Source organism: Bos javanicus, chromosome 19 (genome assembly GCF_032452875.1).
Source record: "Bos javanicus breed banteng chromosome 19, ARS-OSU_banteng_1.0, whole genome shotgun sequence".
NCBI lineage: Eukaryota > Metazoa > Chordata > Mammalia > Artiodactyla > Bovidae > Bos > Bos javanicus.
Genome location: NC_083886.1, coordinates 51816011 through 51843835, shown reverse-complemented (window position 1 = coordinate 51843835; position 27825 = coordinate 51816011). Strand labels below are relative to the sequence as shown.

The 27825-nt window shown below is 52.9% G+C and overlaps 1 protein-coding gene across 3 annotated transcripts in view; it reads left to right on the top strand.

Moving 5' to 3' along the window:
* The first annotated feature begins 1434 nt into the window (after positions 1 to 1434).
* LOC133232708 (secreted and transmembrane protein 1A-like) overlaps positions 1435 to 27825 on the top strand; it is a 59735-nt gene continuing 33344 nt past the window's right edge. For 2 of the 3 annotated variants that reach the window (XM_061392466.1, XM_061392461.1), the window contains exon 1: positions 1746 to 1832. Coding sequence is in view for 1 of the 3 variants with exons in the window: in XM_061392459.1 (XP_061248443.1) it covers positions 1737 to 1832; positions 22504 to 22657; positions 22870 to 23184 (565 nt within the window). In the remaining 2 variants the exon portion in view is untranslated. Of the gene's footprint in view, positions 1833 to 22503; positions 22658 to 22869; positions 23185 to 27825 lie in introns of all 3 variants that reach the window. The other variant, XM_061392459.1, reaches the window with a different exon arrangement.

The window sequence follows — 27825 nt, the reverse complement described above, 5'->3', positions numbered from 1 at the left end:
AGGAGGAGACACGAGAGGAAAGAAACATCATCCAGGGAAGCCAGGAGGGAACAACCTGAGGAGATGCCATGAGGAGAATTTCAAGGGGAACAGCCATGTGGGGAACTTGAGGGGAACTGTGAGAGGATTCTCTGAGGGGATATCAGGGGAGTGTGCCATGAGGGGACATTGACAGGTACACAAATGGCCCCACTGAGGCATAGCCACGCCTCCTACTTTATGCCCCTGTTCCTGCTGTGCGTTGCACTTTTGTTTAAAGACCCACGACTAGACAAAACCAGCATGTAAACACAAGACTGAATCACACCCATAAATCTTTGGGTAGTGAAAGGATTATGGAATCTGAGGGCTTCCAGGAACCCTTGGCCTGCCCCACTGGCCTGTGGCAGGCCCCTCAAGTTCCTGGGGATCCCAAAGACATGGAGAAGCAGCCCTGGGGCGGCAGCATCCGCTCCCAGGCCTGGGACTCTGCTGCTGACTTAGTGTTTGCCAATGGCATCCCCTGCTGGTGACTTCAGGCTGCATGGACTGATGTGTCCCCACCCCAAACCGCAGCCTCCAGAAAGGAGCCCCAGCCCAATGCTGGCCTGGCTCTCATCAGAACCAAAACTAAGAGCCTGTCCTTGGAAACGCTGAGAACTCCCGACTCTGATCTGTCTGGCCTATGTTTTCTGATCTGTGGAATCAGGATGCTGCGTCCTCAGCGTCCATTGTTCTCTCCCGCCAGAGCCCTGTCTGGTGGGTTGGGAACATGTGGAAGCCATCCCCAGGCCAGCTCTGCTGCATCAGCAGCCCCACAGACCTGCTGTGAGTGTGCAGGTGTGTCACGTCTGTGAGTGCGGGTGTGCAGTGTCTAAGTGTGCATGCATGTGCCCCTGGTGTTAGGTGTGTTTCCAGGGCCCTTGGAGCAGATACCATGGTTCCTGGATCCCTCGTGCCTCGGCCAGGTCTAGTGACTGCAAGTCAATAGAAGACCTGATTAATAACCACAGGACCTTGAGATGTAGAGGGCTAGACCCCAAAGGCAGGAACCACACACTTAGAGGACTGAGAACCCGATGTTGGCCAAGGCCACTTTTGGGAAGGATTTTCTGCTTATTTGTGTTTTCGTAGGCTTCCAAAATGAACACGAAATCTGTGGAAATAAGAAAACACACCATGGTAACATTCTCACCCAGTCTGTGGCCTATGTCCACAGTCTGGGTGAAGCAGAGACACGGAGAAGCATCAAGAAGGGCAAAGGGGCGACCCATCCAGCCTTCCCCTGCAGATGGAAACCCCAGGCCATGCAGAAGCCTGTGAGTGGGGTGCGGGTGTGTGGGTGCTATGTCTCTGTGCTGGGTTCGACAGCAAAGGGGCGGGGGGAGGTGTTAGGAAAATTACAACGGAGGAAGGCTTGTTCCGGTTTCAGAGGCCGGAGAACAGGCCCTGACTGACTTCTGATCTTGCCTGGACTATGTGCTTGCTTGCAAACACACAAATTGTTACCAGCAAGTCAAGGGGCACTTTGGATAAGAAAGGGAATGGAGCTTGGATTTTCTTGAGCCCCTGGAGTTCTGGCCAACTCCCTGGGGTCTGGGAAATCTCCTGACTCACAAGGTGAAACAAACAACAATGTAAAAGGTGAAGGAAAACCAGAGCTGCATTGCTGCACACCCACGGATGATGGTGTCAGCTGCACCCTGGGATTCCAAGTGGGAGCCTCCAAAACTGCAATTTGAAGTCTCACCTGCGTGATGCGGACCTTTTCCCAACTGGGACTCCATATGCTGTTACCAAGGGACCTTCCAGCTCTGTTTACGTCTGGATGTTGGTCGGCCCCATGTGGTGATGTATGTGCTGTTACTTTTCTCTATTGTTTCTATTTCTCTTTTTTTAAGGACTGTATATTGAAATTAAGCCAAATACTCTTCTAGTAAATACTGAAATTGTTTATTGTGTGACAAGTGGTTTCTTTTGTTGATGAATCCTTCGAACCAAAAACAAAAATTTCAGCAAAATGGTGAGGTGGGGTGGCTCCGAGGTCACCCAAACAGATGTGATGCGGCACCATCCTTGAGGACTGTTTTACCTCTTTCTGTGACAACTGAGATTCTCTGCAATCTCAACAGACTGAGCTGGCAGCATAGGTGCCCACGAACACTCCCTGCGACGCCGGGAAAAGTGATACTGCGACAGGGGATGGTTTCCAAACTGGGTCCTGGAGCTCATCTTTGTACTAAGACTCCAGGAACAGTCATGCTTGTCAGGGGTTCATCCCGTGCCAGGCCACATAGGACATGTGTGTGCTTACCACAGGGCATCCAACCACGAGACACTGCGAGGCCAGTGCCGAGAAACTTCAAAACAGCCGAGTTCGTGCCAGACTGCTGGGGCTCAAGGCCCCCACAGCTGGGTGTGTCCTCTCATGGACTCCAGCCTGGGTCAGGCCCCCTGAGAACTGGAGAAACAGAAGGTGCCGTGTCAGAGTCCAAGGCCCCGAATCCTCAGCCAAAGGTCACTCTCATGTGGAGAAACCTCTACAGCCTGTTCAGGGTCTGGTGTTAACTGGTTCACATCCTGGGCATCTTGCCCTGAAAAAGACACTCTCTGCCCTAGCTTTCCAGTCACCACCAGAAACATCCATGACTGAGCGTCATTTCTGTTTGGCCCAGTCTCTTCATTCTTTCTGGAGCTGTTAGTAATTGCCCTCTGCTTGTCCTGCTCTTGCCCAGTATCATGTTGGACACATTCTGATCTGGGGCTGGGGTGCGGTGGGGCGCTCATGGGGTATCATATCTTTTTGCCTTTGCATACTGTTCATGGGGTTCTCATGGCAAGAATACTGGGAGGAGTTTCCATTTCCTCCTCCAGTGGATCAATTTTGTCAGAACCCTTCACTATGTCCTGTCTCTCTTGGGTGGCCCCATGTGGCATGACTCACAGCTTCACTGAGTTACACAAGCCCCTTCACCACAACAGGGCTGGGATCTATGAAGGGGTTAAGAAGGTGTATGTGCCATAATCATGATGCTGGAGATTCTTAAAGGTGCTTTCTCAAACCCCTCAGCAGAGGCAGTGGCTGGTGTGCGCTCTTTTGGTGGACTTTGCTTCTTGGGATTTGGTGGCAACTCCTTTTCATTCTTTCCTGAATCTGCAGAAAGAGAAATTGTAGGAGCAAGTCCTTGAAACACTCCAGCTTCTAGAAGCACAGTCTTCAGTACCCCGGCTCGTCTTTGCCGCAGTAGAAAGGAGGTCACCATAGCAGTGACTCGGGAGTGGGCTGGGTAATTGGCCTGGTAGATGGAGGTCACACCCTAAAACACAATCTCTTCCCATCCAAGCCTTTCGAACAGATTGAGTAATGGGGCAGAGTGACACGCTTCCCTGTGGAGGGATGGGGCCTGCCTGGGGAGGAGGAAATGTGCCTTTTGCCAGCCACCCCCACCCACGGCCCTTGGTTAAAGCTGCACGTTCTGCTCTTTTTTGGAAAGCAAGACTGTGGATGTTGGACTCTCAGGACATTTGGGCTAAAATGTACTCACATACTCAGACCCAGACGATGCAGGAATTCTCTGTCAATTTAAATGCCATTCTCTCAGGAATCGAAGTTTAAAAGTCATTTATATAAATAACTTAGGGAAATAGGATTTGTGGGTCGTCGAAGATATTCCCCTTTTGCAACAGTCTTATAATTAGGAAAAGCGCTAAGAAGAAGCTATTAAACCATGTACGTGGTTTCCAATCTAAGCTGCAGGCAAACGAGACAAGGAAGCTCATTGCCCAGGTGTTAGGAAACCAATACCGAGAGGGCCAGGAATGCGGTGCAGGAGGTAATAGAATCACTCACTAATTAAAGCCATTGCTGCCCCCTGCCCTCCAGGCTTGGCTTCCAAGCCACTGCTGGAGGAAACAGGAGAGACAGGGTGGAAATGGCAAAAGGGGCCAGGCTAGTTGCTGCCCTGATTCTGGTGACTTGTGTTTGAAGGAGGAGGAGGAACTTGCTGCTTTTGCAATAGATTGCCAAGCTCCACATTTCTTCCCTGTGATCTTGACTTTCCAATGTATCCTGATCCCAATGTATAGTGGATCATGATGGATTTTTTTAGACCCTCATCCTAAGGCCTCCCATTCTCTGGAAACCCTTCCACACCTGTGCCGTTGGCGCCCTCTGCAGGGTGGCTCAGCGACTTACAGGTTCATCATGCCCTCGCCCTGGGGGACAGATGTGCTTTCCATGCTTCCCTATGGAAACTGGTCAAAGGAATGTCTCAAAATAAAACTTGGCAGGGAAAGTGCATCAGATGTTGGGTGGGTGAGTTGGAGCAGGAGAGAGAGACGAAGAAAGGTTGTGGGGGTGATGGCCAAGGCAGGACGGTGGCAGCAGCCAGCCCGAGGAATCGCAGGAGACCTTATGGAGGAGCCTCAGCCTTGATGACACCTTTTCCCTGGCCAGCAGGTGGGGGCCCATTCCTCCAGCTCTGGGTTCCTTTTTGTGTGTCCTGAGGCTCTAGTGTCTTCCATCCCTCCAACCACTGGGACTCAGAACTGAAATAGAAACCCAAATCTCACTTTTCCACAATGAGGACAGGTTAACCTGAAGCCCCTCAAAGGAAACACAAATCAGAAAGTCAGAAGGCTTTAACTCTAATGAAAGAGAAACGTTGAGTCCTCTGGGCGTCTCTGGCCTTGATTCCCGAGTGCTGTGCTGTGATCTGCCTTGACTGTGTGTCCTGCAGGGTGATAGAGAGAGCTCTGGCCACTGATCAGTCCTTGAAGCTGGGGGCCCCTCTCCCTCTGGGCTCCAGCCACAGGGGAAGGTTTTGCCTCTCGTAGGGCCGGCCACAGTGCCTGCCTGTGGAACAGGGTTGGATCCATCTGAAACAAGTCTGTGGCCACCAGGTTTGTGAGGTGTGGGCCAGCATGGGGCATGGCTCCTGGACACCTCCCCTCGTGCGGTCCAGGAGCAGCAGCAGCTGGTGGGCAGCACACAGCATCGCCGCTGTCCAGACCTGAAGAACAAAGCCACGTGTGACCAGGTGCTCCAGGGATGCACAGGCAGGGGACAGGTTGATCACAGCAGGCACGGTCCTGAGATCTGATGTGGTCTCCTGTGTGTTTATGAGCGGTGGACTCCCCTCTCCTCTTCAGCAGTGCTTAATTCTAAAATTAAATTCTAAAGTTCTCCTGACAATTTTAACCCCAAACCTGTCTTGGAGCTTTATTCATTGTCTGACTCCAGCAGCAGAGATCGCTCCCAGCCCCGTGGCTCCATGGCATACAGCATGTGAGCCTACATGAGCCCATGTCTGTGAGAGCGCCCGGCTGTGGGTCAAGTCGAGCCCGAGGGCAGTGGCCACCGTCATGGGCCAAGTGGGCTAACGGAAGTGCACAGTGAGCCCAGCAGGACACCTCCTGTGGCATGAGGGGCTGCAGTCACACTGAGCTCCAAGGTCAAGTTGCTCTGCAGAGTCTCAATGCTGTCTAAGTAAAGATTGAACATAAGACAAAAAAGAAAAAGATACACGCAACTTGTGGCGAAGTCTGTTTTGAGAAAAAGGTGTAGATCTGGGTTGGAAGAGACACGGGGCAAAAGTGACCCAGGGCGCTCCCTATCTTCCGTGACCTGCCCTGCAACACTGACAGCGACACACCCAGCTGGGGCAGGCCCACGTGCGATGCTGACGACGACAGTGTCACCAGCTGGGGGGGCCTCTGGCTGCCGGGACCCCTGAATGACTGTGTGGCACCGGCCCCCTGCACAGGCTCCCAGGGTAGGGCTGCTGCTGCTAAGTCGCTTCAGTTGTGTCCGACTCTGTGTAACCCCATAGACAGCAGCCCACCATGCTCCCGCGTCCCTGGGATTCTCCAGGCAGGAACACAGGATAGGGCTGGCGGCCCCTGTTTCCACAGATCCCCCACTGCAGACCGTCACCAGGAGGCCACTCTTCCAACAGAGGGCACGGGCAGCCACGGGGAGACCAGGTCAGGTGCATATGTGCGCAGGGGATCACCCACACATGACTCTCCCTCACCGTGAGCAGACCCTCAGACCAGGCCCCCCAGGCGTGCTGACTCAGACCTGCCAACAAGGGACCAAGTTCAGAATCGTATTCCACCCCTCCTCCACCCAACAGCAGCTTCCTCCAAGGCCTGTCCAGTTAGAGCCAGACATGACACAACGGACTGGTTCCTTATTGGGAAGGAGTACGTCAAGGCTGCATATTGTCACCCTGCTTATTTAACTTATATGCAGAGTACATTGTGCAAAATGCTGGGCTGGTTGAAGCACAAGCCAGAATCAAGATTGCTAGGATTAACATCCATAATCTCAGCTATGCAGATGACACCACCGTTATGGCACAAAGCGAATGGGAACTAAAGAGCCTCTTGATGAAAGTGAAAGAAGAGAGTGAAAAAGCTGGCTTAAAACATGACATTCAAAAGACTAAGATCATGGCATCCGGAACCATCAGTCCAGTTCAGTTCAGTTGCTCAGTCGTGTCTGGCTCTTTGCGACCCCATGGACAGCAGCATTCCAGGACTTCCTGTCATTCACCAACTCCCAGAGTTAACTCAAACTCATGTCATTTGAGTCGGTAATGCCATCCAACCATCTCATCCTCTGTCATCGCCTTCTCCTCCTGCCTTCAATTTTTCCCAGGTTGAGGGTCTTTCAAATGAGTCAGCTCTTTGCATCAGGTGGCCAAAGTATTGGACTTTCAGCTTCCACATCAGTCCTCCCAATGAATATTCAGGACTGATTTCCTTTAGGATGGACTGGTTGGATCTCCTTACAGTTCAAGGGACTTTCAAGAGTCTTCTCCAACACCACAGTTCAAAAGCATCAATTCTTCTGCACTCAGCTTTCTTTATAATCCAACTTTCACATCCATACATGACCACAGGAAAAACCATAGCCTTGACTAGATGGACCTTTGTTGGCAAAGTAGTGTCTCTGCTTTTTCATATGCTGTCTAGCTTAGTCATAACTTTTCTTCCAAGGAGTAAACATCTTTTAATTTCCAGGCTGCAGTCACTGGTCCCATCACTCATGGCAAATCGATGGGGAAACAATGGAAATGGTGACAGACTTTATTTTCTTGGGCTCTACAATCACTGTAGATGGTGACTGCAGCTGTGAAATTAAAAGACATTTGCTCCTTGAAAGAAAAGCTATGACCAACCTAGACAGCATATGAAAAAGCAGAGACATTACTTTGCCAACAAAGGTCCATCTAGTCAAAGCTATAGTTTTTCTAGCAGTCATGTATGGATGTGAGAATCGGATCATAAAGAAAGCTGAGCACCAAAGAATTCATGCTTTTGAAGTGTGATGATGAGAAGACTCTTGAGAGTCCCTTGAACTGCAAGGACATCCAACCAGTCCATCCTAAAGGAAATCAGTCCTGAATAGTCATTGGAATAACTGATTCTGAGGTTGAAGCTCCAACACTTTAGCCCCTTGATGCTAAGAGTTAGTTCTTTTCTGGGAAAGATTGAAGTCAGGAGGAGAAAGAGACAACAGAGGATGAGATGGTTGGATGGCATCACCGACTCCATGGAAATGAGTTTGAGCAAGCTCTGGGATTTGGTGATGGACAGGGAAGCCTGGCACACTGCAGTCCGTGGGGTCACAAAGAGTCAGACACGACTGAGTGACTGATCTGATCCTGAGAAGGCCTGCCTGGGTGGTAGGGGCCTCCCCCAGTGAACCTGGTCCCCATCTGGGCTCACAGCCTGAACACCCAGCACCTGCATCCTCGAGCAGGTGCCCACATTTCCAGCTTCTTCTGATTTTAGGCGTGAGGACACAGACAGCCTGTCAGACGAGAACTGTTTCCCAGAACAGTGGGCACAGTTCAGGGCAGCATGGTGAGCCTGGGGGAGGCAGGAAGAGGCTGTCCAGCTGACTCAGCTCTTCTGTGCAGATGCTGCTGAGGCTCGGCTCTACAAGGAAACATGGACCAGTTGTAAACAGTGAGGGAGGAACTCACCAGCACCCCACCCTGACAGATCTCCTCACCTGCCTCCCAGTCGTCTCAGCTTTCTGGCAGGATAGCCCTCACGGGCACACGGAGACAGGAGGCTGGGCTGCTCTGCAGGCTGGCCGTTCTGTCAAGGCCTCTGCCTAGTCCCTAGTCTGGCTTCTGAGACAGGATGACCTCCTGCTCCCGACAAGTGCCTTCCCCACCCACCTCCCCTCCCCCTCAGATCAGATCATATCAGATCAGTCGCTCAGTCGTGTCCGACTCTTTGCGACCCCATGAATTGCAGCATGGCCTCCCTGTCCATCACCAACTCCCAGAGTTCACTCAGACTCACGTCCATCAAGTCAGTGATGCCATCCAGCCATCTCATCCTCTGTCTTCCCCTTCTCCTCTTGCCCCCAATCCCTCCCAGCATCAGAGTCTTTTCCAATGAGTCAACTCTTCCCATGAGATGGCCAAAGTACTGGAGTTTCAGCTTTAGCATCATTCCTTCCAAAGAAATCCCAGGGCTGATCTCCTTCAGAATGGACTAGTTGGATCTCCTTGCAGTCCAAGGGACTCTCAAAAGTCTTCTCCAAGACCACAGTTCAAAAGCATCAATTCTTCGGCTCTCAGCCTTCTTCACAGTCCAACTCTCACATCCATACATGACCACAGGAAATACAGAATGAAGCAGGGCAAAGACTAATAGAGTTTTGCCAAGAAAATGCACTGGTCATAACAAACACCCTCTTCCAACAACACAAGAGAAGACTCTATACATGGACATCACCAGATGGTCAACACCAAAATCAGATTGATTATATTCTTTGCAGCCAAAGATGGAGAAGTTCTATACAGTCAGCAAAAACAAGACCAGGAGCTGACTGTGGCTCACACCATGAACTCCTTATTGCCAAATTCAGACTTAAATTGAAGAAAGTAGGGAAAACCACTAGGCCGTTCAGGTATGACCTAAATCAAATCCCTTATGATTATACAGTGGAAGTGAGAAATAGATTTAAGGGACCAGATCTGATAGATAGAGTGCCTGATGAACTATGGAATGAGGTTCATGACATTGTACAGGAGACAGGGATCAAGACCATTCCCTCCCCCTAGCAGAGTGCAAGCCAGAGACCTGCAGGAGTGATGAGTATTCCAGGCCCAAGGCCACGTCATTGGTTCCAGGTCCACGTGTTCCTCTGTGTGTGTGTGAGTCGCTCAGTCATGTCCAACTCTTAGTGACCCCATGAAATATCGCCCACCAGGCTTCTCTGCCTATGGAGTCCTCCAGGCAAGAATACTGGAGTGGGTTGCCATTCCCTCTTCCAGGGGTTCTTCCCGACCCAAGGATGGAAACTGGGTCTCCTACATTGCAGGCAGATTCTTTACCATCTGAGCCACCAGGGAATCCCATCTGCTCCTTTAGTAGCAAACAATCCCCACATTTTTTTAGCCTCTGAATGCTTTTTTGAACCCTTTATCAGCTGAGCCAGTGAAAATCAAACAGCAAAATGGCAGCAGGGTGGCCGATACTCCATGCGCGAAAATGATGGAGTGAAGGACTGTGGGGCCTCCATTCACATGCCACCAGTCAAGTCCCGAGATTTTGTGCCAAATGGCAACAAACCGGGATTTGTGACTAGTGTGCATATTTTATGAAGCAGGTGGGACTCAGTGCTCTCCGAAAACCATACTCATCTCCTGAATTTAGCAGTCTGCCTCCAAAAGCTTCCCAGGTGACTCAGAGATAAAGAATCTGTCTACCCAGCAGGAGAGGCAAGTTTGGTCCCTGGGTGGAGAAGACCCCTGGAGAAGGGAATGGCAACATACTCCAGGATTCTGCCTGGGAAATCTCAGGGACGGAGGAGCCTGATGGTCTACCGTCCATGACATCGTAAAACAGTTGGACTCAACTCAGCAAATAAAAGAGCAGCAGCCACCTCCAAAGTGGGGAGGGGCTGGGGAGCCGGCTCTGTAAACACTTGTTCCTCTGTCGCAGGGACACCCATGGCTGTTGAGCAACATTTACGGAGAACCCACTGTGTTAGGAATGGCTGGCCTTCACACCATGGAAGAGCAGGGACCTCGTCAGAACAAAACACCCTTGTTTACTCACCCCTCGAAGAAGGGAACTGAACGCTCTCTCCCTCCCTCACCCCCACCCCAGGGGGCCCAGCCTCAGTGTGGACAGTCCCCTGGCGTTCCCATGAAGCCTGAGTAGCTGGCTGGGCTCTGTTCTCAGCCTGTGGACTACCCCTCAGGCTGACTCTGGCACATTCCGGAAGGTGGGGACCTGAACCTTCAGGTGTGTGCTGACCAGCTGACGCCCAGGCTTCTGGACCTCTCCCCAGGGCACCTGCCCTCAGCCTCCTGCTCACAGCCCTCCTTGGGGTCCCTTGTGGGAAAACACCCAATTTTAAACTTTGGCCCTCAGTCACTCTCAGACCTGGTGGCCTCTGGCCTGTATTCTAGCCCTGGGCCTGGAAGCCTCTACCAGGAGAGGAGGTCAGAGTTCAGATGAGGATGCAGAGGAAGAAAGCACTGCCCCAGGGTTGGGGTGAGGAGGGGGAGGACAGGAGGGGCATCTGTGCTTCTGGAGTGTCCTGGTGCTGGGGGCCAATCTTCTCAGGCCAGGAGGATGGGAAGACCCTTGAACCTTCTGACCCCTACTCAAGGCTGAGTGAGCCTCTGAACAGGGTGGCGTTGGAGGAGTGTTCTGGGGGGATGCAGTTGACTAAAAGAAAACCACACAGTGAGAGAGCTATGATGGAGTGAGAGAATCCGTCCCAAGACACGGGGGAGGCCAGTTCATGGGGCTTCTGGCCAGGAGTACAGGTGGGCTTTCCTGGTGCTCTAGTGGTAAAGAACCTGCCTACCAATGCAGGAACCGTAAGAGATCTGGGTTCGATCTCTGGGTTAGGAAGATGCCCTGGAGGAGGGCATGGCAACCCACCCCAGTATTCTTGCCTGGAGAATCCCATGGACAGAGGAGCCTGGCAGGGTACAGGCCATAGGGTCACAGAGTCGGACACGACTGAAATGACTTGGCACATACAGATGGTCAAGGATACATCTGGGCGAAGGTGACTCTACTGCTTGCCACAGAGAACAGATATATCACAAGTTAAGGGTGAGGGTGCTTTTCTTTTGTGGGAAATGCAAGCAGGTGGGGTCAGTGAAATTCTTCCTGAGTCACGCACCTAATCATCTGACAGGCTGCTTGTCCGGATACACAGAGTCCGTTAACGTCTCTAATTCCTGTCTGAGCACAGAAGTACACGGTGAGTCCTCGGCTGCAGCAGATCAACCTTTGCAGAACAGGACAGTGAGCAAGACACTCTGTGCTCCTCTTTTGTGTGCAGGGTCAAGCCCAGCAGGCTGCAGCCCTCAGCTGAGTCACTCAGGGATGGCCCCTCGGCCTTGGTGACCATCCAGGAGCCCCTGGGAGCTCCCTCTCTTCTCTAGATGGTCTTAAGATAACCTTCCACCCAGGAAAGGCAGCATGGTGGTGCCAGGGTTCCACAGCCCCTCCCTTGCGAAAGGCCAGGGATGGGTCAGAAGGGGGAGATGATGGCCTTCAAAGGACCCAGGGTTTTGCACTTAGAGCCCGTGGGCATTTCAGCCTGGTCCCAGCCCTTCCACCCACCACCTCGGGGCCTTGGGGAAGCCGGAGATAGCCAAGGAGGGGTCATTCTACTGTCCCTTCTCCTCCCATCAACTCTGCTCTCTCTAACCCAATAAAAATTGCTGTTTATTCTTAAAGAACACGATATTCTCTGATTACTTGAGCACAGGACTTTTGTAGAAATTCTGGAGGAAAAAAAGTTGAAGAAACTGTAAAAACCTTTAGTTCCCAGACTCAGACTTACTTCCTGATGACATTCTATGTTCGTCTAGCTTTTCTGGAAGTATATGTTTCTATGGATTCAAAAGGAAGGGGCTTCCCAGGTGGCACTAGAACCTGCTGCCAATTCAGGAGCTATAAGCATATGCAGGCTCGATCCCCGGATCGGGAAGATCTCCTGGAGGATCGCATGGCAACCCACTTCAGAATTCATGCCTGGGAAATCCAATGGACAGAGGAGCCTGGCAGGCTACACGCCAGTGGATCCCAAAGAGTCAGACACCATTGAAACGAGTTAGCATGCAGGCAGGTACGCATTCAAAGGGAAATTGGGACGATGCTGTCTGCACAGTTGGGGGTTTAACCTGCCTGGTTCTGCTGATGCCCCGACTACTGTCAGGCATGCCCAGCCTCACCACAGCCCCTCAGTCCACACCAGACACGTCCACACACAGGAGCTGTGTATGGAACCTGTAACTGATGCAGCTACGGTCACAGGAGCACCCCAACCAGATCCTCTGCTTCCCCGCAGACCCTCAGGTGATCCCAGGAGCACTGGCTCCTCCAGGCTCAGCGGCACTTCCAGGACCAGGGCCCCTCTCTGCCACACGACAGACCCCAGGGGCCCTCCCCCTCGATGACCATTTCCAGCAGCCCCTGAAGAAGGTCTTTCCCAGCTCCTGCCTCCCCCAGGAACAGCTGAGAAGTCCCCGTCTGTCCCAAGCGCTCTTTCTGAGGTGTCTCTTGGAAACTCCCGTGGAGGAAAGGTGTCTCTGGGGATCAGAAGGAGCCGCATCGTGGGCCCTGGCCTGCCCTCTCTTTGGTCTGGGGTTAGAGTCTTCCCAGAGAAGGGTCTGGATTCTCGGGTAATTCTGGGAATGGAGGCAGAAAGTTGAAAGGAGAGAGCAGACTCTGTGTGTGAAGGTTCCTCCACCACCTTCTCTGGGGGTCACATGGGGTGACTGGGCCAAGAGAGACCCAGAAGTTGGGGCATGTGGGCCACTCTCAGGCTCAGTGGGATGAAGGGAAGCCTCTTTGAAGGGCTCTAACTTTTATGTATGTTTTTGTAACTGCATGTCCCTCTCGGGCCTGCTGGTCCAGGGACTTCCCAGGATTGGGGCATTAGCCTTACCCTTCCGGGCACTGGTTCCCACTCAGGCCTCCACAAATGTTTGTTGAATAAACAAGAGTTGATTTGGGAAAGAATTCACATTGTTAGAACAGAGTACTGTAAACAAATCAATAAATAACAACACAAAATGAACCAACCAACACAAAAATGGACTTATCCTACGCCCAAAATTCCCTTGCTAGGGATGCCTCTCACCTTACAGGTGAGGATGGTGTGGGGAGCAGGTGTGAACACCCCAAGTCATCTGTCACCCTGGCAGTTTTCGAGGATGCTCCCCCAGGGCCCAGAGTAGCCAGGCCAGTCCTCCAGGAAGGTGTGAGTCAGCTCAGGGACTCACGTCCGGTATCCCCAGCTCCTGTGCCTGCAGCCCCACCGGTGACCTTCCTGCCACAACCCTGGGTGATGCCAGGGAGCTCGTCACGCTTGCACAGGACTTGCCTTTCAAGGTAAACACCCGACTGGGCCCCACCGGGGGAAGGACACCCACTCTGCGCTCAGAGGCACTAGAACAAGGGGGACCTTGCTCTTTGGGGACCAGGGGGAAGCGCAGGCTGGTAAGCCTGTTTGGAGGCAGGGGGACAGCAGCAGGATGGGTGCTTAACTGAGGAAAGCGGGCAGGCGGTGCCTCAGTCAGGGACAGATGTGAGAGCTGGACCATAAAAAGCTGAGTGCTGAAGAATTGATGCTTTTGAATGGTGGTGCTGGAGAAGACTCTTGAGAGTCCCTTGGACAGCAAGGAGATCAAACCAGCCAATCCTAAAGGAAATCAACCCTGAATATTCACTGGAAGGACTAATGCTGAGCTGAAGCCCTAATACATCGGCCACTTGATGAGAAGAGCTGACTCACTGGAAAAGACCCTGATGCTGGGAAAGATTGAAGTCAAAAGGAGGAGGCAGCAGAGGATGGGGTGGTTGGACAGCATCACTGACTCAATGGACACAAATCTGAGCAAACTCTGGGAGACAGTGAATGACAGGGGAGCCTGGCATGCTGCTGCCCACGGGGTCACAGGCAGGCACAACTTAGCAACCCAACAACAACAGCTTTTGTAAATGCTGGGCAATGAACAGGTTGTCAGGATAAGGGGGAAACAGTGCTCTAATGTTTAAATCACCTAGTGAGCCCTTCCCCTTCCAGGCAGAGCTGCCTCCCCCTGGCTACTGTGGCCACTGAATCTCCATTCCTGTTGCCCCATCAGCAAGGTGACCTAAGGTACACTGAAAGGGCTCGTCCCCAGAGGGGAGAGGAGAGCGTCCAGTCGGCGGTGGCCTGCGTGCCAGGGTCTGGGCAGCCCGGAAGCATCAGGGACCCTGGAGGGAGCTGTGGGGACCACGTGGCTCAGCCAGACTGGCGGAGCCCACCTCCTCCCTGACTCTGAGGGGCCACTGCAGGAGTTAGACCCTCAGGACCGAGTTACTCAATGCAGGGCGGGGTTGGGTACCCAGACCAACCTCCCGTTCCCTGAAGCAGCAACAAGCACCCCAGTTATAAGCACTTCCATAAGTAAAATGTTATACTATGTTGAAGAAAATAAAAGAACGTTCAGATAAAGGGAAAGGCATATCTGGGTGTTGGTTGAGGAAGGATGAATACTGAAAATGTGATTCTTTCAAACAATGAAGTGTAAAGACAAATAATTCCAAAGAGCACTGAAGGCTGGGGCAGCTGGGGACAAAATAACCTGATGTTGGAGGAATGCAGCCATTTCAGAAAGCAAACATCATGCTTCCGGGTGACTCCATCAGAAAGAGAAATACTAACGGGTCAAGAATTTTAGTCTTACATTTTAAAACTTAGAAATGTCTAAAACAAGAAAGTTCCCTGGTCTCTAGTGAAAAGGATTTGGCACTTTCCCTGCCGTGGCCTGGGTCCAATCGCTACTTGAGGAACTGAGATCCCACAAGCCACGTGGCACGGCCAGCTTAGCCGAAAACATTCTGGACCTGAGACTAAAAAGACTGTGACGTGAATGCTGACATCTGGACTGCAGGAGCCCTAGGGAGATCACTCAAAAGGAAGAGGAAGGATGTGCATTTCTTGGAGTTTAGAAAAAGAAGAAAAGGAAATGCAAGATTTTGGTTGGAAGGGGGATATAGGCACTAGGGTGAGGAAGTAAGTAAAACACTCCCCTCCCCTAACCAAGGGCTTCCCAGGTGGCTCAGTGGTAGAGAAGCTGCCTGACAAAGCAGGAGATGCAGGAGGCACGGGCTCAATGCCTGGGTCAGGACGATCCGCTGGCCGAGGACATGGCAACCCACTCCAGTATTCCTGCCTGGAGAATCCCATGGACAGAAGAGCCTGGTGGGCTGCAGTCCACGGGGTCGCAAAACACCAGACACGACTCAGCAACTGAGCCCAGCACAGCACTCCTCACCAGAGACAAGAGGAAAAGTTTAAATCTTCCCCACAAGGATGATGTACGTAGGAATGAGCACAAGCGGATTCTTCCTCAGCTGCTCTGGAAATAAGGCGACACTGGACCAGGGCTTTCGAAATATCGAGGAAACGAGAAGCCAGGATTCTGGGGCTGTGAACCCAGCCTCAAAGCTCACAAACACAAAGCCCTGTTTAAACACACTCTTAGGCCCATGAGCCCTTGGAGGGTCTGCACTCCGAGACCTGCCCTTCAGTGGGGGTGCCTAGTGTCTGAGATGCCAGCAGACATGTGTTCATGAACGTGGCCACATGCCTCGGGGAAGCTGCTCAACCAGAAAGAGAGAATACAAGTCTACACATGTCAGCATAGGATGGGTGAGGGCTGGTCCACAAGGATCCCACCCACACCAGCACTGTCTCTGCCCACCTGCCGAGGATTTGCCCAGCCTGGGTCCACAGCCTATGGGACCTCTCCCCTAGTGGCCACAGATACCTCTTTGCCCCTTACTCTGCTCTACACCTTGCCAGCAGGTCACTTTAGGTTCTAGTGGAAGGGGACAGTCCACATGGCACTCAGTTGGCACTACGGACCTCTGGGCTTCCTTACCCCACCTCCAAACCACTGATATCCGTGGGGTCTCCCTTCTCCATACACCTTCGAGGCTTCTGCTCCCTCATGGAAGGACCTTCAGATGCACTGCCCCCACCCCACTCCTGCCTTCCAGGGGGCTTTATTGGAAGTGCAGGTCTGATGAGGGACGTCCTACACTGAACAGAAACAAACTCTTTCTCCTGCCCCCAACCCCTGCCACAGCATCCCTGCTGGGTCTCTCTCTCCAAGCCTCTCTTCTCCGGGGAATGGGAACAGAGCCAGGCCCAGGCCTGCATGTGCCCCTTTGTCTCTGGTCACCCTTGACTCATGACTCGCTCCCCCTGGTGTGAGCTCCCAGGACACATGCTGCCCACAGCTGAGGCTGCACACCTGGCCCTCTGCCACAAGGAAAATGGAGCTGGGAGGGTGTACGCAGGCAGGCTAGGCAGCGGGATGATGACAGCAGCCTTCCTCCGGGTCTGCAGGAAATCTGGGTGCTGCTGGCGAGAGCCTGGAAGCTAGCGAGGCTGGACAGGGACCAAGGACTCTGGGTTCAACTCAACAACAGCCGCTTGCCTCCAGCAATTTGAAAAAAACGGAGCCTGGAGTCAAACAAAGAACAAAGAGTCGAAACACCTCTGTCCTTCCCCGCCCTTGTGACTCTCACACATTGCCCTTATTCCCCACTTTCAGAGTCTCAAAGAGAGACTTCTACCTTAGTGATTTTTATAAGCACCAAAACCATTTGTACAAGAGAAACATACATACCCCTGCAAGGGCACTCCCGGGTTCCAGCACTTCTCTGAGGTCAGCACCTATTGGACTCCACCCTCTGGGAATGAGGGCACTCAGGTATGCCCCAGTTTTGGCCACAGAGTGTCTCTATACCCAGCCTGCTAGGACCCTCCATGGAGAGGGAGCCGGGAAGAGGGGCTCCTTCTGCTCAAGGGCTAATGAAGGACAATTTATAGTTTAAACTCTTTACCACTTGCTCCTACTTACTCTCGCTCCTTATCCCTGCCTGTGTCCCCAGCATGACTTCTATCTAGGTGGACCCAACTTGCATTTCTGAAAGATGGAATCAGGCTCTGAGGATTCTCAATGGGCAGAGCTCGGCCCAGTGTCTGTGTGGGGGTGATGCACACAGCAGGGGACTGGCAGGTTCCCAGATCCACACAACGGGGTGAACACACCTGGCTCCCCAAAGGAGGATCTGTTCAGACGGAGCTTGAAAGGGGAGAACTCAGGCACTGGCTCTCCTGGAAAACTGCCACCTACCGTTTTCTTTACAACGATCATCTAATGCCCTGAGCCTAATAAAAATATAATAAGGAATGCACTGTCAAGAAACTCATCTTTTCCCCTGAACTCAGGGCAGTTTCTGAAATTCAAGTTCAGTTCAGTTCAGTTCACTCACTCAGTCGTGTCCGACTCTTTGGGACCCCATGAACCGCATTTGCCAGGCCTCCGTGTCCATAACCAAGTCCCAGAGTCCACCCAAACCCATGTTCACTGTGTTGGTGATGCCATCCAAGCATCTCATCCTCTGTCGTCCCCTTTTCCTCCTGCCTTCAATCTATCCCAGTATCAGGGTCTTTTCAAATGAGTCAGCTCTCTACATCAGGTGGCCAAAGTATTGGAGTTTCAGCTTCAACATCAGTCCCTCCAATGAACACCCAGGAATGATCTCCTTTAGGATGGACTGGTTGTATTTCCTTGACATCCAAGGGACTTTCAAGAGTCTTCTCCAACACCACAGTTCAAAAGTATCAATTCTTCTGCACTCAGCTTTCTTTATAGTCCAACTCTCACATCCATACATGACTACTGGAAAAACCATAGCGTTGACTAGTCAGACCTTTCTTGACAAAGTAATGTCTCTGCTTTTATGGGAAACTCGAGTGACTTCCCATAACTTGAGGTTTCTTTCCTGAATACAGGACCTGGGTATCAGAACTGAGGTGCATGGATTCTGAATCCTCCCCGCTTCCTCCTTTCCTGGCTCCGCCCTGGAATCATCATTAGGGTTTAATACAGGAGCTCGGACCTGTACACAGACAGCCTGCAGCTTCAGGCGTGGAGGAGCCGATTACCCGGTCCAGGTGAGAGCTGGAGGGGTGGTGGCCGGGGCTCCTGGTGTAGGATCGCACTCAAATAGGGGCTGGGTTGATGCAGATGGAGCGCTGAGCTCCCAGGCTCTGTGCTCTGCCTTTCCACTGAAGGAGGGAAAAAGACAAAGGCTTCCTGACCTGGTGGGGAACTGCGTCTCTGAGGGGCAGCTCCAGGCTTGACTCTGCCCTTGTCAGGAGGGGCAGAGAGTTGGCTTCTTGAGCTCCCGGATGTCCACCCATCTGCACAAAACCTACGTCCCGGACCACACCTGGGAACACCGGGACACCTGCTGTCCCTGACCACATCTGGCGTGAAACACTTTCACGTCCAGGCCAATGCTGCCACTCTCATACTTGCACACACACACTCACTTTCATGCACATACACACTTGTGTGCACTGACAAGGGGCACACATGCACACTCAGCCCATTCTCTCATAAACACTCATTAAAACAGAGGAAACCTGGAGATGGGCACTCCACTGACTCGTTCTATGCTCTCCTTTCATTTTTGGTTAAGCTGCACCAGCAATCTAAATTCAATTCACCACGCACTACTGGTGAATGATCTGCAATTTGAAAGCCAGTTTCCACTCCCAGTGCCTGGGGAGCCAGAGCCCCTGGGAGGCCCTCATCCCCTGGAACTAAATAGTGAAGGTGGTGGGGAGGTACAGGCCCCCACCTGCCCGCGGAGGGTGCCACCAGCTGGTGCTTCTCAGAGGAAGTGCCTTGTGAAAGAGAGTGAGAAGTAGCCCAGCTGATGGGCTGGCAGGTACTGATGGCCCGAGGGAGCCGCAACGGTTTACAGAGTCAGCCCTCAGGCCTGGAGGAACTTATTACTGCCCAGTAGGGATCCCTCCAGAGAAGGCAATGACAACCCAGTCCAGTAATCTTGCCTGGAAAATCCCATGGACGGAGGAGGCTGGTGGGCTGCAGTCTATGGGGTCGCACAGAGTCGTACACGACTGAAGCGATTTAGCAGCAGGGGCAGCAGCAGCACCAGGGACACTCCCTTCTGGCCATAGCAGCAGGGACAGGACACAGCAAAGGCTCCCTGGACTGGGGCATCCCTTCCCTCTGAGCCAGAGTTGGGGCTCCGTTTCAGTGTCTCCTGAAGGTGGTTGGTCGCCTCCCTCCACACTGTTGGTCAAAGGCCTGCCTGGACAGCAGGGTGCTCACCCTCCCATGTAAATATCCAGGTACATACACGTTACCACTGAGCCTTTGCATGGGAAACCTGGTCCAGCTTCTCCTAGGTGCTGCAGGAATGGAGATCCCTGCTGACCGAGAACCCCTGTGCCCCTGGTCAGCTGATAAGCCTCAAAGCCACATACCTGCTGCTTCAGTTTCCCCAAGGTCCTGTGGCAGGACAAAGTGCTGGCAATGGCATGCACTTTCCAAGGTGTTCCACTGATTCCCAAATGTGATCATGTCCCCATTGACAGCACAAATCCCAGCTGTGTGCCCCAGCTTAATACATGGAGATACCAGCAGCTGTGACAGTGATCTCAGAGAATGATGAATTGTTGCCTCACTTTTCCCAACTCCAGAAACCTCAGGGCCCCTCCAGGTCTTGCCCCATCATGCAGTCTTCCTGTACCACCCCCGACCCTCTGCCTTCTCATCCCGCTCTTCCCCTGTTCTGCCCTGGCCTCTCTCTCTCCCATTTTCCTGTCCTTTGCAGCATGAGAGAAAAGAGGAGGGACTCAGGCAGAGGAGTGGAAATGCCAAACTTAAAAACCCATCTGAATTTCAGATAACGAATCACTTTGAAATGTAAATATGTGGCAAATACTGCACAAAATACGCCTAAATTTAAAAATAAGACAGCAGTGGAACCCCAGACTGATAAGGCCGGCCAAGGTGCCTGAGGACAAGGGGAGCTCCTCCCATCCCCAGTCCAGCTCCTCCAGCCCAGACCAGCTCCCACCATGCCCATTCCAGCTCATCCATGCTCAGACCAGCCCTTCTGCACTCAATAAGGTGGAAAAGTCTGTGTCTCCGATGTACAGATTTGGTTTAGTTGAGACTGGTCTATGGTTTCAAGGATCTACCCCAACCTGGAGTTCTTCCCAGCTCCTAGGCTGTATCATCTGACAATGAGGAGCCAGGCCCAAGGTGGTTGGAGTTTGGGGGCAGAGACTGGTGGGAAGGGACCCTGGCATCCCTGTCCAGATTCTAGAACCCTCCAGAGCCCTTCCTTGTGAGAACCTCAGTGAGCTCATGAAGTTGGACTGAGAGGTTCGTGTCGTGTGTGTGAGGGCAGAGCCCCGCCATGGCCTGGGGAAGGCTAAGGAAAGACTGGAGGTTTGGGGGCAGCGGGAAGAGTGGCAGGGAGTCCCCACCAGTGCCCGCCTGGGAGCCCACACTTTCAGCAACCTTGGATAACATGAGAGAAGATGGCCAGCAGTCACCTGTGCACAGGCCATACTCCCTCAGGAGGACTCCAAGTGGTGGTAGAAAGTCTGTGAGTCTCAGCACTGCTACAGGGAAATATCCTTCCTTATCTCTTCCAGCGTCTGGCGGCTCTGGCATCCCTTGGCTTGTGGCTACATCCCTTCAGTCTGTGCCTCTGTCAGCTCCGGGCCTCTCCCTTGTCTGTTTCTGAAAATTTTCTCTCTTCTTACAAGAAAGCCTGACACATTACATTGGGGCCCACACTTCTCTAATACAACTTCCTCTTTATTTATGGCTGCAAAGGCTCTATTTCCAAGTAAGGTCACCTTCACAGATTCTGGGTGGACATGTGTTTTGGGGCCACCTTTCACCCTTCCCTGATGGATCAGTGGTAAAGAAACTGCCTGCCAACAACGGAGAGGTGAGTTTGATCCCTGAGTCGGGAAGATCCCCTAGAGAAGGAAATGGCAACCCACTCCAATATTCTTGCAAGGGAATTCCCATGGACAGCAGAGCCTGGTGGGCTCCAGTACATGGGATGGCAAAGAGTCAGACACGGCTTAGTGACTAAAGAGTAGCATTCAGCCTAGTACATACAGTACAGAGGGTGAGAAGAGAGAGACAGTAGTGGGCTGTCTAACCTGATTCCACGTATGTAAAATCACATACATGTGTGTGCACAGAACACATGTCTCTCAGGTGACGTCTTTCTTCCTCAACTACAAATGTTGTACTTATGTGAGAAAAGAAGGCTGTCCTTCTGATGGTAAATTAGGAATAGAAGCAAGTTTAGAAAATCAAGGGAAGCCAGAGACAGCAGCACTGTCACAGGGGTCTGGGGGCTGAGACTGTCCTTCGTCATGTCATTCTCCTTGTTTGACCCAGAGTCTCCTGGAGTCAGGACTGGGGCTGGTCACCAATGGCCCTCAGCTCCTGGAAGCGATTACATCCACACTTTCCTTTGCTCCTGGCCCTTCTGCCCAGTACCCCGCAAAGTGGAAAAGGAAAATCAGACACTGAATTCAAAACCAGAGGGTACCAAGTCCATGGATTCTGGAAAAGGCAAAACTCTGGACACAGTAAAAAGATCAGTGGTTGTCAGGAGTTGGGGGGAAGGATGGATGAATGGATGGAACACAGAGGATTTTCCAGCAGTGAAGCTACTTTTTGTTGTTGTTCAGTCGCTAAGTCACATCCCATTCTTTGTAACTCCATGGATTGTAACCTGCCAGGCTCCTCTGTCCTCCACTATCTCCTGAGTTTGCTCAAATTCATGTCCATTGAGTTGGTGATACTATCTAACCATCTCATCCTCTGTATAGTACCTAATGGTAGCTACATGTCATTATGAAAAGTGAAAGTGTTAGTCACTCAGTCATGTCTGAGTCTGTCCATGGAATTTGCCAGGAAAGGCTACTGGAGTTGGTGTCATTTCCTACTCCAGAGGATCTCCCTGACCCAGGATTGAACCCTCATCTCTTGTGTCTCCTGCATCGGCAGGCAGATTCTTTACCACTGTGCCGTCTGGGAAGCGCAAATATCAGTTTTACTGGATGCCAAAGCCTGAGATGAGCATTTGTTTCAGAGGAAGTGAAAGTTCAGCTTTTTGGACTGTAACTCACGAGTTTCACAACACTCTTGTTGTTGATACAAGCAAATCTGGAGAGTGGACCAAATGTCCCCAAATGCCAATCCTCAGAATGCAAGAGCCGAAAAGGGGCAAGGAGCATCCAAGGTGGTCTTAGGCTGGTGTCAGGTTCAAGTGGCCACACGAGATTCTGTGTGTCACGACCGTCTCTACAGGACACATGGCTCAGGGAGTTTTTCATGTTTTATATAAAATTCAAGATAACCCCAGCAATATAAAGGGACTTTTCTCCCAGGGACTTGTTTCCTGTCTCATCTGTCTTTCTCATCTGTCTGACAGTGGTCCCACTGCAGACATTATAAAGGTGTCGAGAAGGGTCATGACACAGTTGGGTCAGGGGAGGAGCTTGGGGACCCTCACCCACACTGGCCAGGCTGCAGCCCCTCTCACTGGCTTCCCAAGGAGCCTAAGGGAACTCTGACTCATCAGCTTTCCTTCTTCCAGGGAGTGTCCCAGAAACCAGTAAGGAGGACGAGGGACCCCTTAAAACTCATCCACGTCCTGCTGGCCATGCTGACGTCGGCATCCACTCTCCTCGCTCCCAGGATGTTCTGGGTCCTCTTGTTGTTGGCGGCCTTCAGGAGTGCTCAGAGTGGAAGTAAGTGGCATGGTCCCAACTCTGCCTTCGGGGGAAGGGGGTGGGGGGAGGGGGCGGGGAATGCATCAGGGGCAAGATGGGTGTGGGAGGAGAGACCTAGATCAGGCCAGGAGGGGCCCAGGCTCCAGGTAGTGCCAGTGACCCCAGGAAGGGCAGCCACTGGATGTCCTGAGGTCCAGGCATGACCCACACGTGTGACTTTCCCCCCACAGCCTGGGACAACCCCAAGTGCACCAGGGGTGTGGTTTCTGTGCCGAGGGGCAAGCCAGCCACGATGAGCTGCGGCATCTCCAATGCCTTCTCCCACATCAACGTCTCCGTGAAAGTGAACCACACAGCACCCTGGAAGCTCATCTGCAGTGTAAAGCCGCCAGGAGACTTCTGCCGGGATGGATGGGATCTCTGGATTTGGGAGGGCCAGGCATACCTAGTAACTGATAAAGCCCGGGACACCCAGGCAGGGCAGTACAAGTGGACTCTGCAGGGACGCCAGATAAATACCGAAATCACCACACTGACCGTCGTAGGTGAGCAGGGCGGGGTGGGGGGTATTGACCCCAAGAGCTTCTCTTTTTGGCGGGCAGGAGTGCGGAGCAACTAGGGAGGAGTGACTCCTGCCCACCTGAGGTGGCCAGAGCCACGGAGATGAGGCCTGAAGAGGACTTCCACCCTGCCCCACGCACGCCGCGGCTATGCCCTCTCTGAGCTTCTCAGGGCAGCCCCGGCACATGTGCCTGCTTACTGTCCCCGTGTGCTCAGGGAGCTGGCACCTCCCTCCCTAAACACTGCCTATCCCCCCACCTCCACCCCTTGCTGTGCTGCAAACTCCCCAAGTCACCGTCGCTCCCACCCGGCCCTCGCCTGTTCATACACAGTCAGAGTCACCCTGAGCACTGGGGACAGGAAGCAGGGCTCCAGCTTTGCCCCAGACAAGGAACAGTGGGAGGGTTGAGAGGCACCCCTCAGCCTAGCCGGGCCCTGGGCGGGGAACTCAGTGGGGCCTTTTTGAGCTGCTGTATCAAGGGCTCATCTGATACCTGGGGCGGACGGGCTGTGTCAGGGCAGGCCCTGGGCAGCACCCCGCCAACCTGCCCTGTGTCTCTTTGGCAGACTCGCATTGCCTGCCTCTCACACCTTCCGCAGGTAGGTGTTCCTATCTTCATCCTGGGCTACAGGAGGGGAGCCCGCAGAAAGCCCCCTCGGGTCTTCCCTCCGCAGACACCCTCACCCTCTGTGCCTGGAGCCCTGCCCATCCCATGCACCCATCCCCCTGCCATTCTCCCACCCATGGGCTTCCCAACCACAGGTGATGTCCCCCTCGAGGGTGCCCCCAAGGTGACGGGGGCTCCTGCACAGGTGAACAAAGGAGGGAGGGCCCGATCGCCCATTTTTCGCAGGTTGGCAGGTGAACATACCCCATTCGGATCTTAATCTTGAATACACTGAGCCAGATCTGGTTAATCTTCCCGATCCTTGCCCTGGGTGTCCTCCTCAGCCTGCTGATCTGCACACTGGCGTGGTGCCAAAGGTCTGGCTCCCTGAACTTCAAGCTCCAGAAGGTATTGGCCGCTGAGCCTGGTCTGTGGGCTGGGGAGACGCGGGGTCATCTCGGATATGGCATAGACACTCTGCCCCATGGTCTCGTACCCACCGAGACCAGTGAGAGAGTGGGGAGCATTTGAGGTCCCAGAGAGCCAGAACACCTGCCCCAAGAGGACCCCAGGCAGCAAATGCAGTCCTAGTCCCAGAACGCAGATGGCCCACGGCAGACAGGCCACGGAGTTCACACCACCCCTAGGACCCCCTAGGGGATGGCATGGGGGCTTCCTGCTTCTTCCAGGAGACCTAGATGTGTGGGTGGGGGATGTTCCCACAGGACGCACATGTAGACAAAGGTGTCTTGCGTGGCTCTCATCCCCTCCCACCCTCCCCACTTCCCCAAGTAAGGAGGCTCTGAGCCTGGGGTGGGGAGCTGAGTGCACCATGCACACTGGACTCTGCAGAGGGGACGTGCGGGGAAGAGCAGGCTGACGACTAGGAAGCTTGGCCACTTCCTGGCCTCTTCCTGATGGACATGCCAGGGAGGGCTCCTTAGCAGGTTCTGGGGCCCAAAGTGCAAAAATCTCACGTTCCATAGCACTTGACCTAACAGGACCCTCCCCTCCTCCACCCCACCCAGGCCTGGGCTCCTCCCCAGGGCAGGAGTGCCACGCTTCGGTCACCTGGGAGATGCCCCAGTCTGGGGTCCTCAGCTGATCATGGACACTCTCTTGTCTTTAGAACATGAATAAGAACCAGTTTGAGGGACCTTCAGAGAAGCACTTGAGGAACCAAAATGAGGAAATCAGTGGCCTGAGATGATGCATGAAGCCTCCTCCACCACCCCAACAGGGTAGAGCAGCCCCTCTGGATGGGAGGCCGGACAGGTGGCTGCTGGTGGAATCTGTGTCCAACCTCCCTGGTCTTCCCCAGCCCTGGGGCTCCCCGCTCTGCCACCTGCCCCACGTGCTGCCCCTTCCTGTTCCCAAACCGCATCCCAAACCATATATGCCAGATGTCTTTACAAGCAAAGCTGTGCAACTCCCTGAGTGTATTCTTTGTCGTTTTTTTGGAAGTGGGCTGGGACGTCTTTTTTCCTTCCTTTCCTCTTTTGTTCCCTTATGATTTGATGACTTTCGTGATGCACTTGAATTGCTTTCTCTTTTGTGTGTGTACATCTATGATAATAGACTTTAGGTTTGTCGTGACCATGAGATTTTGATACAGCAGTCTACATATACGTGCATGAGTGTCTTAAGTTGCTGATCTCTTCTTTCCAGTGCATTTCGAATGTCCTGCGTGCGTCCTCTCCTCCTCTCGTGATTCCTGGTTTTGACCTCCTGTTTGTGTGCATGGATGGTGTCCTATTTCTACTGCGTGTTTGCCTTTACTGGTGAGCCCTCTTACTTCATCCTTTTCCTGTTTCTCGTTGTGGCCTTTTCTTTTCAGCATAGAGAAGTTCATTTAAAGATAGAGCTGGTTGGTGGTTCATTGAATATGTTCCTAAAAGGTACATATAATGTGATAAAAAGAAGGTTTTTCTAGGAGTGCTGCCTTCCGTGCTCTGCAAAACGTCCACATTGCTAATCCTCAAGATGACTACACTAAACCTAGTAGCGAATCATCGAATGAGCTGAGAAATATATCCTTAAGTGAAGAAAATAAAAATCTGAAAGAAGCTGCTGTGAGTCTTACAAGCGGAAAAGCCCAACGAGGGCTTCCCTGGTGGTCCAGTGGTTAAGAATTCGCCTTGCAATGCAGGGGACGCGGGTTTGATCCCTGGTGAGGGAATTAGGATCCCAAGTGCAGTGTGGCAGCTAAGCCTACATGCCACAACTACAGAGCCCATGAGACCCAACACAGCCAAATAAATATATATTAAAAAAAAAAAAAAAAGGAGCCCAAGTACATGCAGAAGGCCAGATATCTGGAAGTCCTCACTCACCACAAAGAATCTCAGGTTGGATCAATGCACGGTGCCTGGCGACTGTCCTCACAGGAGGGTAACGATTCCAGAACAGCTTCGCTGGCTGTTCTGAGTCCATGTCTAGAACTGACTGCATTTGCATCTCCCAGGTTAAAGAAAGGTTCGTGCCAGAAATGCTGGGTTTGTTCCACCCCCTGGGCCAGGTCCCTCAGACACAGTGGGCACGGCACGTGGGACCGCCAGGCTTTGGGGGCCGTGGAAATCTGTTCCGTTTTGCCTAAAACAAACCAAAGGTGTTGATGCTTTGAAAGTCATTCAAAGGTCATTTTAATATTGCTATTACGATGGGACGGGCTCACTTTAGGTCATTCAGCCCCTGCACACCCAAGGCAGGAAACCTAGAAAGAAATCCTGTGTCTGGGTCTTTGACTAATTTTAATTTTCGACTTGTTGCTTATCTGTACGTTCAAGGATTTCTCTAAAGGAAGTTTAGCTCTGAGTCCTTGCAGTGCCCTAGAGACCCTTCCCCCCAGGCCCTCCTTGCTCGTCCTCAGCCACACTGGCCCTCTTTCAGGCCCTCAGAAACCCCAGGCATTCTCTGGCCCTGGGGACCATGCGTGTGCTGATGCCTCTGCTTGGAACCCTTTCCCAGATATGCCACCTGACCCTCTCTCACCTCCTGAGTCCTTTACTCCTGTGGCCCCTGAGGTTCGGCACCCCTCTCCCAGCAGGTGCTGTGTGTCCTGCCGCAGGTCTGCTCGTCCTTCCCTGGAGTTGTCTCCAGTCCCCGGACCTCTCGTTCATCTCACCCTCTGCCCTTGACACTGGCACTGGCACACGCGGGCGCCCAGGGAGTGCTGGTGATGAACAAAGGCAGGATGAGGTTGGAATGGGGTGTGTTTGACAAGCCTGATGCGTTTTTTGATTCCTGCCAACAGTTTTGCTAGGATCCTCTGGGCCTTTGGCAAGATTCTGCCCCTGAAATAGATACACCCTCCTCAAGAAGTGTCTGTAGGTAGGTGGACAGCCCCTGCCAGGGGCAGTCACCCAGGAAACCTAATCTGCACCCACCCCAAACCCCACCCAGGACCCTGAACTATCAGCACAGGAACGTCCAGTCAGAGGAGGGGGTCTCTAGGGAGGAAATCTCTTAGGGCTGTCTGGCCACACTTGGTCCACGCGTGAACCACACGCACACGCCCGACACACCCACATGTGGCTTTGGGCCAACACTGGAAGCTTGGCCCTCTAGCCCAAGGCTGCCAGGACAGAGAAATGTCTTCCTGTTCCTGGTTGCCCAGAGTCTGTCTCCTCTTCAAGCACCTCTGACCCACGGGGTCAGGGTCCAGGCATGGGTGTCCCTCTGCCCTGAGGGCTGCTCACCAGGACCCTGGTGCACCAACATACTGGATGGTAGCCCAACTGAGCAGTTCCAGCCCTTGCACCTACAGGAAAGAGAATCGTGAGCCACTCGGGCAGCCACAACCTGGGCACATGCCCCGGGCCTTTCCCTACAACCACACCCAGCCCCCAGGGGGCAGTGGTGACTGACTTGATACTCCAAGTTTCTGGACATAAATCAGGTCCCAGCAGAAAGTGAACCAGAAGACCGGGTCATCTGGAAGCGGACCCCCATCCCCACCTGGGGACCCCCTTGTCTTTCTCCTGGTCCTGCCCCTGCCCATTCTTGCCCTCCTTTCTC